This window comes from Schistocerca serialis, chromosome 5 (assembly GCF_023864345.2).
Source record: "Schistocerca serialis cubense isolate TAMUIC-IGC-003099 chromosome 5, iqSchSeri2.2, whole genome shotgun sequence".
Classification (NCBI taxonomy): Eukaryota; Metazoa; Arthropoda; class Insecta; order Orthoptera; family Acrididae; genus Schistocerca; species Schistocerca serialis.
In genome coordinates, this window is record NC_064642.1 from 410,470,560 (window position 1) to 410,488,879 (window position 18,320).

The 18,320-nt window shown below is 44.3% G+C and overlaps 1 protein-coding gene and 1 non-coding gene across 2 annotated transcripts in view; both read left to right on the forward strand.

Annotated features, from left to right (window-relative positions):
- Positions 1–17,400, forward strand: part of LOC126481062 (uncharacterized) — a 53,994-nt gene extending 36,594 nt beyond the window's left edge. The window contains exons 2-5 of the mRNA XM_050104544.1: positions 7,653–7,755; positions 7,845–8,039; positions 15,386–15,591; positions 17,144–17,400. Coding sequence (XP_049960501.1) covers positions 7,662–7,755; positions 7,845–8,039; positions 15,386–15,591; positions 17,144–17,302 — 654 coding nt within the window. The 5' untranslated portion in view covers positions 7,653–7,661 and the 3' untranslated portion in view covers positions 17,303–17,400. The remainder of the gene's footprint in view (positions 1–7,652; positions 7,756–7,844; positions 8,040–15,385; positions 15,592–17,143) is intronic.
- Trnas-gga (transfer RNA serine (anticodon GGA)) lies at positions 5,606–5,689 on the forward strand. Its single transcript is given in 2 exon segments — positions 5,606–5,645; positions 5,655–5,689. It is a non-coding gene; the product is annotated as a tRNA-Ser (tRNA).
- Positions 17,401–18,320: the final 920 nt, after the last annotated feature.

Genomic DNA, 18,320 nt, shown 5'->3' on the forward strand with positions numbered 1-18,320 from the left:
CGAAAAATCAGCAGTTTTTCAATATGCTATTCAGTGTGCAACGATTTCAGTTAGCGGCAGTTCAGTAGTTTTATAAATAAGACCAGACAGGGATCCAACCATTTATCAGGTAAAGATTTCTGCTTCATCTACATCTACATCTACAACTACATTTATACTCCGCAAGCCACCCAACAGTGTGTGGCGGAGGGCACTTTACGTGCCACTGTCATTACCTCCCTTTCCTGTTCCAGTCGCGTATGGTTCGCGGGAAGAACGACTGTTGAAAGCCTCCGTGCGCGCTCTGATCTCTCTAATTTTACATTGGTGATCCCCTCGGGAGGTATAAGTAGGGGGAAGCAATATATTCGATACCTCATCCAGAAACGCACCCTCTCGAAACCTGGCGAGCAAGCTACACCGCGATGCAGAGCGCCTCTCTTGCAGAGTCTGCCACTTGAGTTTGTTAAACATCTCCGTAACGCTATCGCGGTTACCAAATAACCCTGTGACTAAACGCGCCGCTCTTCTTTGGATCTTCTCTATCTCCTCCGTCAACCCGTTCTGGTACGGATCCCACACTGCTGAGCAATACTCAAGTATAGGTCGAACGAGTGTTTTGTAAGCCACCTCCTTTGTTGATGGACTACATTTTCTAAGGACTCTCCCAATGAATCTCAACCTGGTACCCGCCTTACCAACAATTAATTTTATATGATCATTCCATTTCAAATCGTTCCGCACGCATACTCCCAGATATTTTACGGAAGTAACTGCTACCAGTGTTTGTTCCGCTATCATATAATCATACAATAAAGGATCCTTCTTTCTATGTATTCGCAATACATCACATTTGTCTATGTTAAGGGTCAGTTGCCACTCCCTGCACCAAGTGCCTATCCGCTGCAGATCTTCCTGCATTTCGCTACAATTTTCTAATGCTGCAACTTCTCTGTATACTACAGCATCATCCGCGAAAAGCCGCATGGGACTTCCGACACTATCTACTCGGTCATTTACATATATTGTGAAAAGCAATGATCCCATAACACTCCCCTGTGGCACGCCAGAGGTTACTTTAACGTCTGTAGACGTCTCTCCATTGATAACAACATGCTGTGTTCTGTTTGCTAAAAACTCTTCAATCCAGCCACACAGCTAGTCTGATATTCCGTAGGCTCTTACTTTGTTTATCAGGCGACAGTGCGGAACTGTATCGAACGCCTTCCGGAAGACAAGAAAAATAGCATATACCTGGTAGTCTGTGTATAATATTTTCTGGGTCTCATGAACAAATAATGTAAGACCGATACGCTTTCCTCTCACAGAGGTTCAGATGGTTCAAATGGCTCTGAGCACTATGCGACTAAACATCTGAGGTCATCAGTCCCCTAGAACTTAGAACTATTTAAACCTAGCTAACCTAAGGATATCACACACATCCATGCCCGAGGCAGGATTCGAACCTGCAACCGTAGCGGTCGCGCGGTTCCGGACTTAAGCGCCTAGAACCGCTTGGCCACCGCGGCCGGCCCTCTCACAGAGGCGACCGGTTATTGTTCACAGACGAAAGACTACTACTTAGAATTTTAATGTTCCAACGAGGTTTTAAATTATTTAATTTGGTTATTAATGCTTTGATTGTTAAATGGTTGAGGCCTATTTAGTAGAATTTAGCTTCGGCCCGCTAGTGCTTAGGTGTTCTTTATGAGATAAACTACAGTTATCTGAGCCTCCGTATTTAATCGTATTCTGTAAGTCCTCAAATAATCCAGCTATCTCTTTCGAGATAATCTTAGGGCTTGGAAAAAATCACACAAACGTTGTTATTATTAATAAACTTCCTTAACATGCCTCAAGCGCGGTTGTAATTGAAATTATTTGCACGCTGTATAAGCAGACGGGGCAGTTAGTCCAGCTAAGATTAAATTACTGTTATGTACCTACTTGAGATTCGCTGCTTTTTGCAAGGACTGCACTTAAGTTGAAATGAAATAAATCAATGCTGCGGCGTTCCTCTGCAACGTGATGCTGTGAAATAAAATCTGTAAACTGAAGTGCGCATATTGCGTTCATTAGGCACGGAAGCGCTTCGAGATGGTTTTTCTTCTCCGTAGTGCTAAAAGCTGAAATCTTAAAGGATTTGACACAGAAAGCGCTAATCTTACAAATGACAAGATGTACTATCATTTAACAATAATAATATATGTTGTGAAACCGACTAAATGAAATATTAGTACTTTAATACCAGACCTGAATACAGAGCTGTTCGTGGAATGGTGGTCACAAGGAAAGAGAGAGAGTATACTATATTATCTTTATACTAAGAAAGACAGCAAAGGACCTGGAAGAGCAGCTGAACGGAATGGACATGGTCTTGGAAGGAAGATGTAAGATTAACATCAACAAAAGCAAAACGAGAATAATGGAATGTAGTCGAATTAAATCGGGTGATGCTGCGGGAATTAGATTAGGAAATGAGACGCTTAAAGTAGTAAACGAGTATTGCTACTTGGGGAGAAAAATAACTGATGATGGTCGAAGTAGAGAGGATATAAAATGTAGACTGGCAATGGCAAGGAAGCATTTCTGAAGAAGAGAAATTTGTTAACATCGAGTATAGATTTAAGTGTCTGGAAGTCGTTCCTAAAAGTATTTGTATGCAGTGTGGCCATGTATGGAAGTGAAACGTTGACGATAAATAGTTTGGACAAGAAAAGAATAGAAGCTTTCGAATGTGGTGCTACAGAAGAATGCTGAAGATTAGACGGCTAGATCACATAACTAAAGAGAAAGTACTGAATAGAACTGGAGAGAAGAGAAATTTGTGGCACAGCTTGACTAGAAGAAGGGATCGGTTGGTGGCGCATATTCTGAGGCATCAAGGGATCACCAATTTAGTACTGGAGGGCAGCGTGGAGGGTAAAAATCGCAGAGGGAGACCAAGAGATGAATACACCAAGCAGATTTAGAAGGATGTAGGTTGCAGTAGGTACTGGGAAATGAAGAAACTTGCACAGGACAGAGTAGCATGGAGAGCTGCATCAAACCAGTCTCAGGACTGAAGACCACAACAACAACAACAGCAACAAGAAGGACAAAGATTATACTCCAGGCTAGTACATCATATATATTCTTTCTTTATACATTATTCCTTGCTCTGAACACAAATAATTAATTAAATAAATAATTTTCTGATAACATTATGGAAAAACACCACAGAATGTCTTAGATCGGTACGGAAATATATATCCGTTGTTTCCAGAGTATACTCACGTCTCCTCGAGTCTCACCTTCCCTCTCCTCAAATCACCATCTTACAAAATCTTCCTTCAAGTGAAATATGTCAGATGGAAATTTTTTCAATTGACCTTAGCTGTCCAGTGGAAAGAGGGTAAATTTTAGGCCAACGGAGATGGAACTCCGTTGCACGCAGTATTCTCAAATTTCAAAACCGCACTATATTCCCGCCCTCTTTGCATTTTATTTCCGTGCCCTCGCCATTACCGGAGAAACCTCGTTAATTACGCGTAAAAACTTATTAAACGCTGCTAACGGATTCAAGCAGTAGAGTCGCTAAATTGCAGAAAATCATCGTCGTTTCATAATTTACCACACAGAAGATGGTGCAATACCGTAGGAGTGACAGTCGCTCATCCTTAACGAGAAAGAAAGTAATGAGGACGTATTACGTCAGATGATTCGTTACAGTCGTATGTATTAGCTCACAGCACAGGGATGAAACTGTGGCGTCATCACAGATGCAATACGCGAAGTGTCTGGGGGGAAAGCGGCGGCGAGTGCGCAGGGAACGTGGGAATGTTGCGGAGGGAACGAGCACACGCAGAGTGCAGCCCTTCTTTCTTTCTCTCTCTCTCTCTCTCTCTCTCTCTCTTTCTGAGGGAGAGATAGAGAGGGACATCAGCGGCGCGCTATCTCGCTGCATTCTCTGTTAATGCAGGAGTCGTTTTTCCCAAGAGCTAACACGCCAGTTCCTGCCCACACGAGAGTGTTCCGGGTCGGCTGCGAGCGTCTGGCGCAACGGCGCCGTCTCCATTGTCTACAGGCACCGACACTCTTCCCGCTTCCTCCTCTTCTTGTCGGCAGCTTTCGCGTAAAACTTAATTAAGTATCCCGTTGACACAGGCGTTGCTAATGAAAACAGGCGGCGCAAGTGCCTTTTGAATTCGTCTGGGAGTTACGTGGATCCGATGTGCTGCACGCCATATGTTACCCCACACGCAGTGTGAGGATGCTGACTGCATTCGCGTTTTTTGTAACATCTCCCTGACAGAAACGAGCAAGCACTCTTCACCAACACTCTCCCCGCCAACATTCGCCTGCACAATTTGTGTCCGTGTCCAGCTCAGCACTCCCGTGTGGCGTGTTGCATAGTTAAGCAATGAGGTAATAAGCTGTTAAAGTCTGCTCATCGTAAGTGTAACACGCAGGCAAACACAGAGATATGTATTCCTCCGCGCTAGTTGTTACCTGGTGTTGCGGTCTACCAAAATTACGGGTTGGTTGTTTTGGTACATAAATGACGCAGTAAATGATAGGATTACCGGTAGTGTTGATAGCGTTGGTAGGGAAAGAAACTCGCGAGGGCTGTTCAGAAGGAAAGTTCCGATCGGTCGCGAAATCGAAACCACAGTGAAAAATCAAAAAAACTTTATTCGCAACAGTTAGCCACGCCTTCCAGCTATCTCTCTAAATAATCGCCGCTCCGACTTAGGCATTTGACGTGGCATTGTACAAACTTTCCAGTACTCTCGTCACAGAAGGGAGCCCCCTGTGTTTTTCGCTAATTTTCTACGCTGGTTTGCCTTTCCTTGTTTGTGCCAAAATGTCGTCCTCGTAGCCAGCGGTTCATGTGAGTAGAGGTGAACATCGGAGGGAGCCAATTAAAGGTTGTATTGAGGGTGATCAAACATTTCCATCGAAAACGCTGCCATTGCCCCTGCAGAAAACGGCTGCCAGTTGTCTTGAAGAAAGAAACACTTGACATTTATGTTATGTGGGCTGCATAGCTTCAGGCGAAATCTCTCACCAGATCCACATACATGGCAGGAGAGACTGTTCTTTTAGGCATTCCTACGTGATCACCTTGCGTTCTGAACTGAAAAGAGTGACGTGAAGAAATGGACAGGAACACTAAAGACACTACCAACACATCTGTGCAAAGTTCCATCGGATTTTCACAGTGGTTTCAATTTCGCACCTTATTGGACCTTACTTTCCCAATACGCCTCGTAAATGAGTGTGTAAGAGAGAAACTGAGAGCCGACAACTTCTCTTTGTTGTTCTGCTTTTTTTTGCACACAATTAGAACTTCATGTCATTCAATGTTAAATCACTGTATTTTCAATGCTGAGACGAAGTACAAATTCTCCACTCCAGTAATCACAACGTTTAAAGAACTTCAGGAGAAAATAATTCAATATAATAAAGGAAGAAATAACATTTTTATTCTTCAACTTCACGTTGGTGAGACCTTACAAATGCAGCGCAAATTCTCATTAGACAAAGCTACGGCAGGAAATCGATGGTGGTGTTTTTGAAAGTACCATCCCAGTATTGACTGTAATCAAGTTAGACAAACAACGAAAACCCTGCATCAGGGCCAGCCTGAGTGGCCGAGTGGTTCTAGGCGCTACAGTTTGGAACCATGCGATCGCTGCGGTCGCAGGTTCGAATCCTGCCTCGGGCATGGATGTGTGTGTTGTCCTTAGGTTAGTTGGGTTTAAGTAGTTCTAAGTTCTAGGGGACTGATGACCTCAGCAGTTAAGTTCCATAGTGCTCAGAGCCATTTGAACCAACCTGCATCAGAGCGACGAGTCTCTTATCCACTATTCTGCCTCATTCGATAGGAAACACAACTGGCCATTAAAATTGCTATGCCACGAAGATGACGTGCTACAGAGGCGAAATTTAACCGACAGGAAGAAGATGCTGTGATAGGCAAATGATTAGCTTTTCAGAGCATTCAACAGCCGGTGGCAACATCTACAACGTGCTGACATGAGGAAAGTTCCCAACCGATTTCTCATATACAAACAGCAGTTGACCGGCGTTGCCTGGTGAAACGTTGTTGTGATACCTCGTGTAAGGAGGAGAAATGCGTACCATCCCGTTTCCGACTTTGATAAAGGTCGGATTGTAGGCTATAGCGATTCCGGTTTATCGTATCGCGACATTGCTGCTCGCGTTGGTCGAGATACAGTGACTGTTAGCAGAATATGGAATCAGTGGGTTCAGGAGGGTAAAACGGAGTGCCGTGCTGGATCCCAACGGCCTCGTATCACTAGCAGGTGAGATGACAGACATCTTATCCGCATGGCTGTAACGGATCGTGCAGCCACGTCTCGATCCCTGAGACGACAGATGGGGACGTTTGAAAGACAACAACCATCTGCACGAACAGTTCGACGACGTTTGCAGCAGCATGGACTATCAGCTCGGAGACCATGGCTGCGGTTACCCTTGACGCTGCATCACAGACAGGAGCGCCCGCAATGGTGTACTCAACGACGATCCTGGGTGCACGAATGACAAAACGTCATTTTTTCGGATGAATCCAGGTTCTGTTTACAGCATCATGATGGTCGCATCCGTATTTCGCGACATCGCGGCGAACGCACATTGGAAGCGTGTATTCGTCATCGTCACACAGGCGTATCACCCGGCGTGATGGTATGGGGTGACATTGGTTACAAGTCTCGGTCACTCTTGTTCGCATTGACGGCACTTTGAACAGTGGACGTTACATTTCAGATGTGTTATTACCCGTGGCTCTACCCTTCATTCGATCCCTGCGAAACCCTACATTTCAGCAGGATAACGCCCGACTGCATGTTGCAGGTCCTGTACGGTCCTTTGGACTGCTGCCCTGGCCAGGACATTCTTCAGATCTCTCACCAACTGAAAAAGTCTAGTCAATGGTGGCCGAGCAACTTTCTCGTCACAATTCGCCAGTCAATACTGTTGATGAAGTGTGGTATCTTGTTGAAGCTGCATGGGTGGCTGTACCTGGACACGTCATCCAAGCTCTGTTTGACTCAATGCCCAGGCGTATCAAGGCCGTTATTATGGCCAGAGGTGGTTGTTCTGGGTACTGATTTCTCAGGATCTATGACCCCTATTGCGTGAAACTGTAATCACATGTCAGTTCTAGTATAATATATTTGTGCAATGAATACCCGTTTATCGTCTGCATTTCTCCTTGGTGTAGCAATTTTAATGGCCAGTAGTGTAGTTTAGGTTTGATGGGATGTTTTACAACGTCCCTCGGCAATTCTCGACCCTCTCTGCCCTTCAATATACGAGATTGCCTGGTGTAGGTTTAGCTGTGATTGTTTCTTCGCATTTCCACAATCACGTCACCAACAGGAGATCTGGGCGTCTTTGGAATGGTTGAAATGTTCCTGGCTGTTAGTTGAAATTTAATATCTAGTCCACGTTGGAAGTCACTGAAGTCTCCTAACAGACCCATTCTGCTGTTAGTGCTTCTCTACTGACCCACCTGCTTCTGTATCTCGTGACGTCTAGCGATCAATTACGCACTGCAGAGGAGAGTCTGGAGACTTTTGACTGGATAGGGCAGTGTGTAGTACGCTGTGCGGATGTGTGACGTGAGCATGTAGCTCAGCAGTGACGTCATTCGCCTGTTGCAGGTGCCCACGATGGTCCGCCGGCTGCTGCTGCTGGTGCTGATGGTGGCGATGGGAGCCGCCCAGCGCAGACTCGCCCTGCCCGACCCGCGCAGCTGCGCCAACCGTGAGTACCCCAGCCACGCCTAGCCTACACGCCCCCTCGCTGACGGCCGCGGCGCCACTAAAGCATCGCTTGTACTCCCTGTGTGACAGGCGTCCGGCACGCGACGTACCGCGACGCGCGTGGCGTGGCCCACGCCTACTTCTTCAGCTGGGAGCACGGGCCCACGCGCAGCCTCGAGGTGGACTGGCTCGACGCCAGGAACATCTGCCGCAGGCACTGCATGGACGCCGTCTCCCTGGAGACGCCTCAGGAGAACGAGTTCATCAAGCAGCGCATCGCCAGAGGTAACGCTGCTAGCTGTGGAAGCAGCAATCCCCGGCACGGAATTTATTTGTATTGAATTGCAGGAGGTCCCAAATCCATAGGCTCAAAATTGTGCAGACGGTAGAAGATCCTACATCCTCCTGTTCGAAGATGATAAGCAGGAAAAAAAGTCTAATGGGCCAATATCTAACTATTAGGTGCTACCAGTCGAAGTTTCACATTTTTCTCAAATATCCTTTGTGCAGGTTCATCATGATTTTTATTTTTGTGCATATATCCTGGTAGATGGCATTGTGGTGCTACAGAAGAATGCTGAATATTAGATGGGTAGATCACATAACTAATGCGGAGGTATTGAATAGAATTGGAGAGAAGAGGAGTTTGTGGCACAACTTTAGAAGAAGGGATCGGTTGGTAGAGCATATTCTCAGACATCAAGGGATCACCAATTTAGTACTGGAGGGCAGCTTGGAGGGTAAAAATCGTAGAGGGAGACCGAGAGATGAATACACTAAGCAGATTCAGAAGCTTGCACAGGATAGAGTAGCATGGAGAGCTGCATCAAACCAGTCTCAGGACTGAAGACCACAACAACAACAACATCCTGGTAGACACATTCAAACTGCTCCTACAGCGAAAATGTTCTTATTTTTTCATCAGTCTTCTGAGACTGGTTTGCCCATCCTCTGTTATTTGTATTAAGGGGGGTAGGACGTCAAACTGGCCGACTTGGAGCAGGAGAGGCATCACACGACATTTTAATTTCCAGTGTCTATACTTTTACAAATATGTTCATAAAACTTTGTCAGAATCACCAGGAAGGATTCAGGATTCACACTCATTGCAGTGGAAGTTCGAAAACATAACAAAATAAATTTTTTTTACGTGCGAAATTTCATCATTTTTTTCATTTACTAATGGCTGCATTTGTTGCTATAGGTACACTTTTCTTCATAAGTTAGAGAGATTCTTCGATGAATTTTGCACAGCATACATACCATACTTACAGGTGTATGAAACTCTAGAATTTATTTAATTTATGAAAAAACAAATGAGCTGTTGTATTTTAAACTTCATCTTTAGAAAAAACACAAATTTTGTAGTTAATTACCTCAATTTTTACCACAGTTTTTAATAGATTTGGAAAATTCTAGAGTTTCATATACCTTTAACTATGGTTTGTATGCTGTGCAAAATTCATCGAAGAATCTCTCTCACTTATGAAGAAAAGTTTACCTACAGCAACAAATACTGCCATTAGTAAGTGAAAACGATGGTGAAATTTCACGTGTAAAAAAAAATCATTTCGTTATGTTTTCGAACTTCCACTCCTGTGAGTGTGAATTCTGAATCCTTTCTGGTCATGCTGACAAAGTTTTTATGAGTTTCTTCGTAAAAGTAGAGACAGTGAAAATTAAAATGTCCTGTGGTGCCTCTCCTGCCCCCAGTCGGCCCGTTTGACGTCCTACCCCCTTAAGGGGACCACACCATGTTTCAGGTCGAAAAAACTGATTTTCGGTTTTCAATATATTTCGATAGATTAACGTTTTATTTAAGTACTCTGAAAAGGATTTTGCTGAAAAAAATTTTTTTCGTTCATTTAAGGAATATTTTCCTACCACGTGTGTTTATGTGCCACGCCCACTTTTCTGTCACCCACTTTTCCGCATATATTTTAGATCTTTATATCCCCTACATTGCACGTTAGGGATTTTTTTGTACTCCCGAGTGTGTTGGCTATCCTTGGAATGCAACGGTCGGTATTATTTTGTTTCTGTTGCTTGTAAACAACACGCTTCCAAACACGCGGTTAGTTTTGTTCAAGTCTGATTGCGACTACTTGTCATAGAAAACTTGCAGGTATACTATGGACAGGCAATTAGGAGAAATAAAGAAAAGCTGGAGGCAATGAAGAGAGATGTTTGGGCCATATTCTTCCATAAGTCCTCTACTGACGATAAACCATGTCATGGATTGTGTCCATCAGGAGAAAATTCGTGGTGCAAGTACAATAGGGCTCAGGCAAAGGAGAATCTTATTCTCACCAGCATTCTCTTCCTGCTGATGTTACTGCAGCAATTAAACCTACTTTCAGAGACTTGGTTCATACTGACCTTCTAAGGAAATGTCTGCATGGGCAGACACAGAACCCAAATGATTGTTTCAACAGCATAATTTGGAACCGCCTTCCTAAAACTGTATTTGTAAGCATGCATACAATGAAACTAGGAGTTCATGATGCTGTTATTACATTCGGTTGTGGTAATATTGGAAAGTGTTGGATACTGAAAAAGCTGGGAATTAATCCCTGTGAAAATATAATCACTGGGCTGCAACATTGCGATAAAATGAGAATAGCTGATGCAGACAGGTCTGCATCTAATTTGGCCAAGAAAGCAAGACAAACATCCAGGAAGGTGAAAAAGAAGCTGGAAGAGCTGCTAGAGGCCAAAAAAGGGCCATAATATGCAGCAGGACGGTTTTAATTAACTGTAAATAACAAATTTCAAAAGTTTTTTCTTTAAAGACAGTTTCCTGCAAACTAAAATTTTCAGTACATATGCCCCATTATATCAGAAACTATCATTGATAAATGAATGAAATTTTCAGAGACTCTGCATAGTAAAAAAAGCCACCTCTATTACTACATTCATTAATGTTCCCCCATTAGGAAGCTCACAAAAATATTTTCTGCAGAAAAAAATATTTTTTGTTAATAAATTTAAAAAAGTACTTCTTAAAAACTGTAAAATGGATAAAGTAGGTTTTAGTACAGTTGGCTCTATTAGCATCATGTAACATACGGCAAAAATATTAAGGTCCTGCATCAAATAGTTTTTTTTCAGAAGTGGGTCAAATACTTGCCTAAATTAACATGGGTTATATAGGCAGGGTGTGGTCCCCTTAAAGGGTGATACAGCTACCCCTACCGACGTCGTTTTATGCAACCCGCAATGTTATATTTGGCTTTCAAAAACCAAGCGTGAAATTTTCATATTCTCTCGATCACTACGAGAAAACTATTAGTTCAACACAAAAAAAGAACAGGTTTTTTTCGTAGGAAATTTAATGTAGTTAATTTTTGTAGTGGAATATGTTTTCGCTAGAGGCCGTAGTTTCGAGTTATTCAAGAGAAACGTACAAACACATCCCCACTCCCACACTCAGCCCCCACAGATCAGGATTTACAGAATGTCCTACATGGCACTCCCTACCACTGCACAAAAATTTGCGACTGTACAAATTATTTTTCACATTCGATCTTTTTTTATCTTCACTGACTGACTTTACTACGCCACAGGCTTGGTTGAGTACTTACAAAACGCAAAACTGACGTTTGTGTAAATTCTGCCCAATAGCTTTGTGAATTTTATAACAGCATAAAATAAACAACTACATCGTTGTATTCGTCAGGCCTTCAGGCTATGAGACTACTGTGCTTGTAAGAGTTAAATTTGGATTGAATCGTCAACGTAAGTAGTTTTAGTGTAACGTGTATAAACCTGGCTTTCCTTTCGTAGCTTCATGGGCACTTTTAAATTAATTTTAACGAAACAGCCGCCAATATTGCTGGCGTAATCAATAGAAACAGAAACGATCGAATATCGGTTATAGTTCGAGTAGCAGGAAATTTTTGTATAGTGTTAGGAGGGAGTGCTACGAACAACATACTAGTAATCTTGACTGGTGATGGACTATTGTGAGGGTGTAGGTGAGTTTCAAGGTCACTTTTGTACGTTTTTCGTGAATAGACCCAAAACTGTGGCCTCCAACGAAAACGTATCCCAATATAGGATTTATTAAATTTACTACAAAAAGGTCCTGTTTATTTTTTTGCACGTCTAATATGTAGTTTACACGTAACGATCGAGAGAATATGAAAATCTCGTACGTGGGGTTTGAAGACCAGGTATAACATTCCGCTTTGCACAAAAGGACATCGGTAGGGACAGCTGAATCACCCCGTATATTCCAATCTCTATCTTCCAAACACAATTTTTACCCTCTACATGTTCACTGATACTTAACATATATCCTATCAGCCTGTTCTGTGGGGAATCTCGTCATTTTTTACCTTATCAGTCTACCTAATTTTCAGCATCCTTCTACACACCACATCTTAAACGTTTATTTTCCATTCTGCCCCCCAGTGCATGATTCACTTCCGTAGTATGCTGTGCGCCAAATGCAGTGCCTCAGAAATTTCTTCCCCAAATTTCGGCCGCATTTGATGCTAGTAAACTTCTTTTTGGCACTGAATGGCCCGTTAATCTGTACTAGACTGCTTTTTATGTTCTCCTTGTTTTGTTCGTTATGTGCAATTTTGCGGCAGAACTCATTAACCTCTTTCGTGGTTCCTGTTTTAACGTTAAGTTTATCGCTAATCTCATTTCTGCTACTCCTCATTACTTTTATTTCTCTTCTGTTTACACTCAGTCGATATTCACTGCTCAGCAGGCTGTTTCATATTAAAGAATAATATTACTTATCCCAAACATTTGCTTGATAAGAACAATACTAACTTGTAGATTTTGTCTATATAAAATTAAAAAGTAAAAAAAAACTAAAAAAATACAGTCCGAGACGGAAACACAATTCCTTTTCCTTTCTGTTTTTAAGAAAGGAAGAATACAAATTAGTATTAATCTTATTAATCATGCCATCTCCCCAATTAAAATTATTGTTCAGTAATTTAAGTGAGGGAATTGTCACTGTAGAAACAATGTGAATTTGTCTATTGTATGCTACAACCAGAAATGATCCAGTTTATTACAAATGACGGTCAGTAGCCATACTATATTCACCAAATATGCCTTGGAAGAGAAGCCTCCCAACCCCCTCCCCCCACCATCGAAATAGTTGTTAAGTGTCTTGCTTCCACACAACAGCTACACAGCTTCACTATAGGTCAAATTGTTTAAGGCAAACTACGGCAAAAATTATGGCAGTATAAATTAGTAACGATTTATAATAATTTTCGGTCTCGGAAACTGACATACGGCCGGCAGAGCGGTGTGCTCACCACATGCCCCTCCGTATCCGCATCCAGTGACGCCTATGAGCTGAGGATCACACGGCGGCCGGTCAGTACTGTTGGGCCTTGACGGCCTGTTCGAGAGGAGTTTAGTTTTAGTTTAGTTTATAATAACTTTAATATAAATTATACATTACCTTAACTTGACATGGAAGATGGTGCGTGGCAACGTAGAAAAATGTTCTGTTGCACTGAGCAATCTTTGAACACTGGTCTAACCCTAAATCCAGTGAGAGATGATTTCTATAAATCGTAGAATGTCCACTAGGGCTTTTCTGGATGACTACCACTGGTAAGCCCTGAAGCTGTCTTGAGGTATGCTGTTGATACTTTCGAGCTAACTTTTGTTATACCCTCTAAGTGGAGCCGTGCGTCCGCTTATATCCACTTTTGGCGGATGGATACTCACTTGGGAATTATTTCAGTGACTTAAGCTTGTTGTGTGCTCCCTCTACGGCGTCTGACCACAATAATGTTGCGTCTCTCTGGTGGCTGGCCTTCCCTTGTGCGGCATTTCTGTGTACGGCTATGTACAGTATCTTCTGACGGGCACGGCAATCGTTTTGAACAAGTCTGAATTTGTGTAATTTTAGCATCGTGACCATAACACAATCTAATATATTGCTAGACTTGTTTAAGAATGTGGACTTTCGGAATTTTGTCAGGAAAGCTTTCCGCTTGTACCGTAATACAAACGAACGTCTCTCGAAAAACACCTCTACTTTCTCTCCCTCTGAGTCTCCTCTCTTGATACGACTTGCTAAAGGTCCCAAGCCTTCGGCAGTTATTGAGGAATTGCCCGAACGAGGGATTTGTAAGGGACCACTTTCCTGCGTAAACTACACTTTCTTGGAAATTTTCTAATCAGTCTCACATTGTTATTTTTATGTGGGCATTCTGCATTAAATAAAAACTAAACAACGCCCGAACAGGCCATGAAGGCGTAACGGAACCGACCGGCCGCCGTGTCATCCTCAGCCCACAGGCGTCACTGGATGCTGATATCGAGGGGCATGTGGTCAACACACCGCTCTCCCGGCTGTATGTCAGTTTTCATTCTTCCTTAAATGGCCCCACCAAATAATCCAAAGCACTTGGGGGTTGCGACTGTTCACCAATCCCGCATACAATGGATTCCATTTCAGTTAGAACTGTGCCTATGAAAAATAATAGTCGTAGATTATGTTCACAAAATCACTCTACTTAATCAGTCCTGGATCACCCACCGTGAACGTCGAATTTGGCCCCATCCGATTTCTGGTTGTTCCCCATATTGATCATGGTAATTGTTCCCCCTGAATCGAAACTCATATGAAATCGTTTTAAAAGTTTTTGAAGCAATCAATTACTGTAGTTCTTTTTTGGAATTCCACTTAGCACTGCAGTTCAATTTTTTTAGATGCCCGTACTTGCGTCATAACAATTTGGGGAACAGCCAGAAATCTGCTGGGGCCAAACCCGGCGTATACGGTGGGTGGTCCAGGACTGTGATCCATTTTCTGGCCAAAAACTTTTAACAGTCTTTGCTTTGAGGGCTGGGATGTCGTCATGTAGTGGCAAACAGGAACCTGCCTCTTGGTATTCGGGTCGTATTCGACGAATTATCGACCAGAAACATTAGAGCACTCAAAAATCATTGTATCGCCTCACTGCTCCACAGCCACTTTACGACGAGTGTGAGACACGACCTGTTACATTCGCGGCCAAGATGCCTGTTGCAACAATGACATGCTTCACAGCGGTTTGTGAACCTTCAAGGATAGTAACGCTGTAACTCGCCACGAGATAGAACGCAGTTTGGAATTTCACACTCATGGTCCTAACGGAACTGGGACGCACTGCATTCGAACTACGTCCACTCTTCTACGTCTGACTATGTGGGCGGGCCCACGTGTTGCCAAAGTTGTTTCGACTACGGCGCAGAAGCCAGAGATAGATGTCGTGTGTGTGTGCGATTTTGGCTTTGGCTTCGCTTGGCTTGCCTGAATGTTTTTGTGTTGGTTACTTTAGAAAAAGGCTTTTTGGCCGAAAGCTCACTAGTTTAGCAGTCTTTCTGTCGGGCTTGTCCGCAACTCAATATCCCCAGTGTATAATGAGGAAACATCTATTCTTTTCATTATATTGTCATTATTTCACCCTGGATTTTCCATTGTTTCATATCAGATTAGGTAGTTATTCTACTGAAACGCGTTACCATATGTGACTCTTCAGAGATGGACTTACTGAAGTGACAGCTGGGTTTCTCCAATGTATATATGTCACAGATCAATTCCCTAGGTCGCATATGAGACGTGCCCATATTGCTGGACTGAGTTTTGTCGTTGTCGGCAGGTAACGTGCGGTACATCTGGACGTCGGGCCGCAAGTGCAACTTCGCTGGCTGCGACAGGGCCGACCTGCAGCCGGCCAACATCAACGGCTGGTTCTGGTCCGGCTCTGGCGCCAAGATCGGCCCCACCAACCAGCGCAACACCGGCGACTGGAGCTACACCGGCGGCTTCGGACAGGCGCAGCCCGACAACCGCGAGGCCGCCCAGGTGAGCTACCCACTCCGTCACTCGCTCTCACGGTGTCTACTTACTAATTTTGGCAAGACCAGGGCCCCTCTTACATCTAACCGGACACGCTACGTATGAATATTACGTTCACATATCGTCGCAAGTGTTACAAATAAGTTTACATTTAATATGTCGCGCAATACTTAGAAGTAATTACAAGGTCCAGTCACACTAATGTGACCATGTGTCAAAAGCCTTTCGCAGCGCAGACATGCAGGGAGAGCGTCAAATTAAACTGTGGGAGGTACGACCCGTGGCTCTACCCTTCATTCGATCCCTGCGAAACCCTACATTTCAGCAGAATAATGCACGACCGCATGTTGCAGGTCCTGTACGGGCCTTTCTGGATACAGAAAATGTTCGACTGGCCAGCACATTCTCCAGATCTCTCACCAATTGAAAACGTCTGGTCAATGGTGGCCGAGCAGCTGGCTCGTCACAATACGCCAGTCACTACTCTTGATGAACTGTGGTATCGTGTTGAAGCTGCATGGGCAGCTGTACCTGTACACGCATCCAAGCTCTGTTAGACTCAATGCCCAGGCGTATCAAGGGGGTTATTACGGCCAGAGGTGGTTGTTCTGGGTACTGATTTCTCAGGATCTATGCACCCAAATTGCGTGAAAATGTAATCACATGTCAGTTCTAGTATAATATATTTGTCCATTGAATAGCCGTTTATCATCTGCATTTCTTCTTGGTGTAGCAATTGTAATGGCCAGTAGTGTACTTACTCACAGCAGTATATTTAAAGAAAAAGAAGAGGGAAAAAGAATGAGATTTTCACTCTGCAGCGGAGTGTGCGCTGATATGAAACTTCCTGGCAGATTAACACTGTGTGCCCGACCGAGACTCGAACTCGGGACCTTTGCCTTTCGCGGGCAAGTGCTCTACCAACTGAGCTACCGAAGCACGACTCACGCCCGCTACTCACAGCTTTACTTCTGCCAGTACCTCGTCTCCTACCTTCCAAACTTTACAGAAGCTCTCCTGCGAACCTTGCAGAAATAGCACTCCTGAAAGAAAGGATATTGCGGAGACATGGCTTAGCCACAGCCTGGGGGATGTTTCCAGAATGAGATTTTCACTCTGCAGCGGAGTGTGCGCTGATATGAGACTTCCTGGCAGATTAAAACTGTGTGCCCGACCGAGACTCGAACTCGGGACCTTTGCCTTTCGCGGGCAAGGAAAGTAGGAGACGAGGTACTGGCAGAAGTAAAGCTGTGAGTACCGGGCGTGAGTTGTGCTTCGGTAGCTCAGTTGGTAGAGCACTTGCCCGCGAAAGGCAAAGGTCCCGAGTTCGAGTCTCGGTCGGGCACACAGTTTTAATCTGCCAGTAAGTTTCAAGAGGGAAAAAGCTTAGTAGGGTTCAGCATGTAACCATAGCAACAAATTAATTTGTTGTATAATTGTAAAATGTCTCGTTCCGCATCATCGCGATTTATCGAGCAAAATCATCTATGGAACATGAAACTTGCTAACCAGCCGACTGCGGCAGCGCGCTGAGCTGAGAGGGTGTGCTGTGTTGCAGGGCAACGACGAGTCGTGCCTGTCCATCCTGAACAACTTCTACAACGACGGCGTCAAGTGGCACGACGTCGCCTGCCACCACGTGAAGCCGTTCGTCTGCGAGGACAGCGACGAGTTGCTCAACTTCGTGCGCTCCCGCAACCCCGGCATCCGCCTCTGATCTGATCTGCGCTCTCTCTCTCTCTCTCTCTCCCTCCTTCTTTTGTATTATTTGTCTATATTATTTAAATACACAATAAACTATTTTTAATATATTAACACCGTGTCTTGCAACCCTGACTTGTATTGTATGCATTGTATGTTAACCGGGGACCTAGAAACGACGGAGAGGCTCCGTCCCCGCCGCAGCCGCAGTGGTCCACAACCCCACGACGACTACCGCAGTCCACTTCACCCCTCCGCCGCCCCACACCGTACCCAGGGTTACTGTGCAGTTCGACACCCCCCAGGAAACGTCTCACACCAGACGAGTGTAACCCCTATGTTTGCGTGGTGGAGTAATGGTGGTGTACGCGTACGTGGAGAACTTGTTTGCGCAGCAATCGCCGACATTGTGTAATTGAGGCGGAATAAGGAGAACCAGCCCGCATTCGCTGTTGCAGATGGAAAACCGCCTAAAAACCATCCACAGACTGGCCGGTTCACCGGACCTCGACACAAATCCGCCGGGTGGATTCTTGCCGGGGACCAGGCGCTTCTTTCCCCCCGAAAGCCGTGCGTTAGACCGCACGGCCAACCGGGCGGGCCAACCCTCACTTCCTGTGTTCCATGTCTGGCGAGCCCTGGAGAGATTTACGGCTTTGCTTCGTCACATTCGTGATGAAATTAATGAATGAAAGAGGCAGGGTACCATTGTTCGTCTGATAACTCTCAATCATGTGGAAACAGAGCTGTTGATTCTTGTCGATGATCACACGCCTACCTACAACTCTATCATTTCTTCCTGCAGTTTATGAAGTAAATTAGGGTTTACCAGAAAGATCTAACTGTATCTCTGACCGCTCAGCGTCGGATCTCGCAACCTACAGCAGGAGTTTCAACAGTGGCGTGTTTGAGTGTTAGGGACAGGGGAAACACTACAGACGAATAACAAAAAGGTTACTGAAATTCATATAGTGATCTCAGACACATGAGAAAAGGCGAGGCGCCTTCAAAGTGTGAGGAAATCCATGAACCCA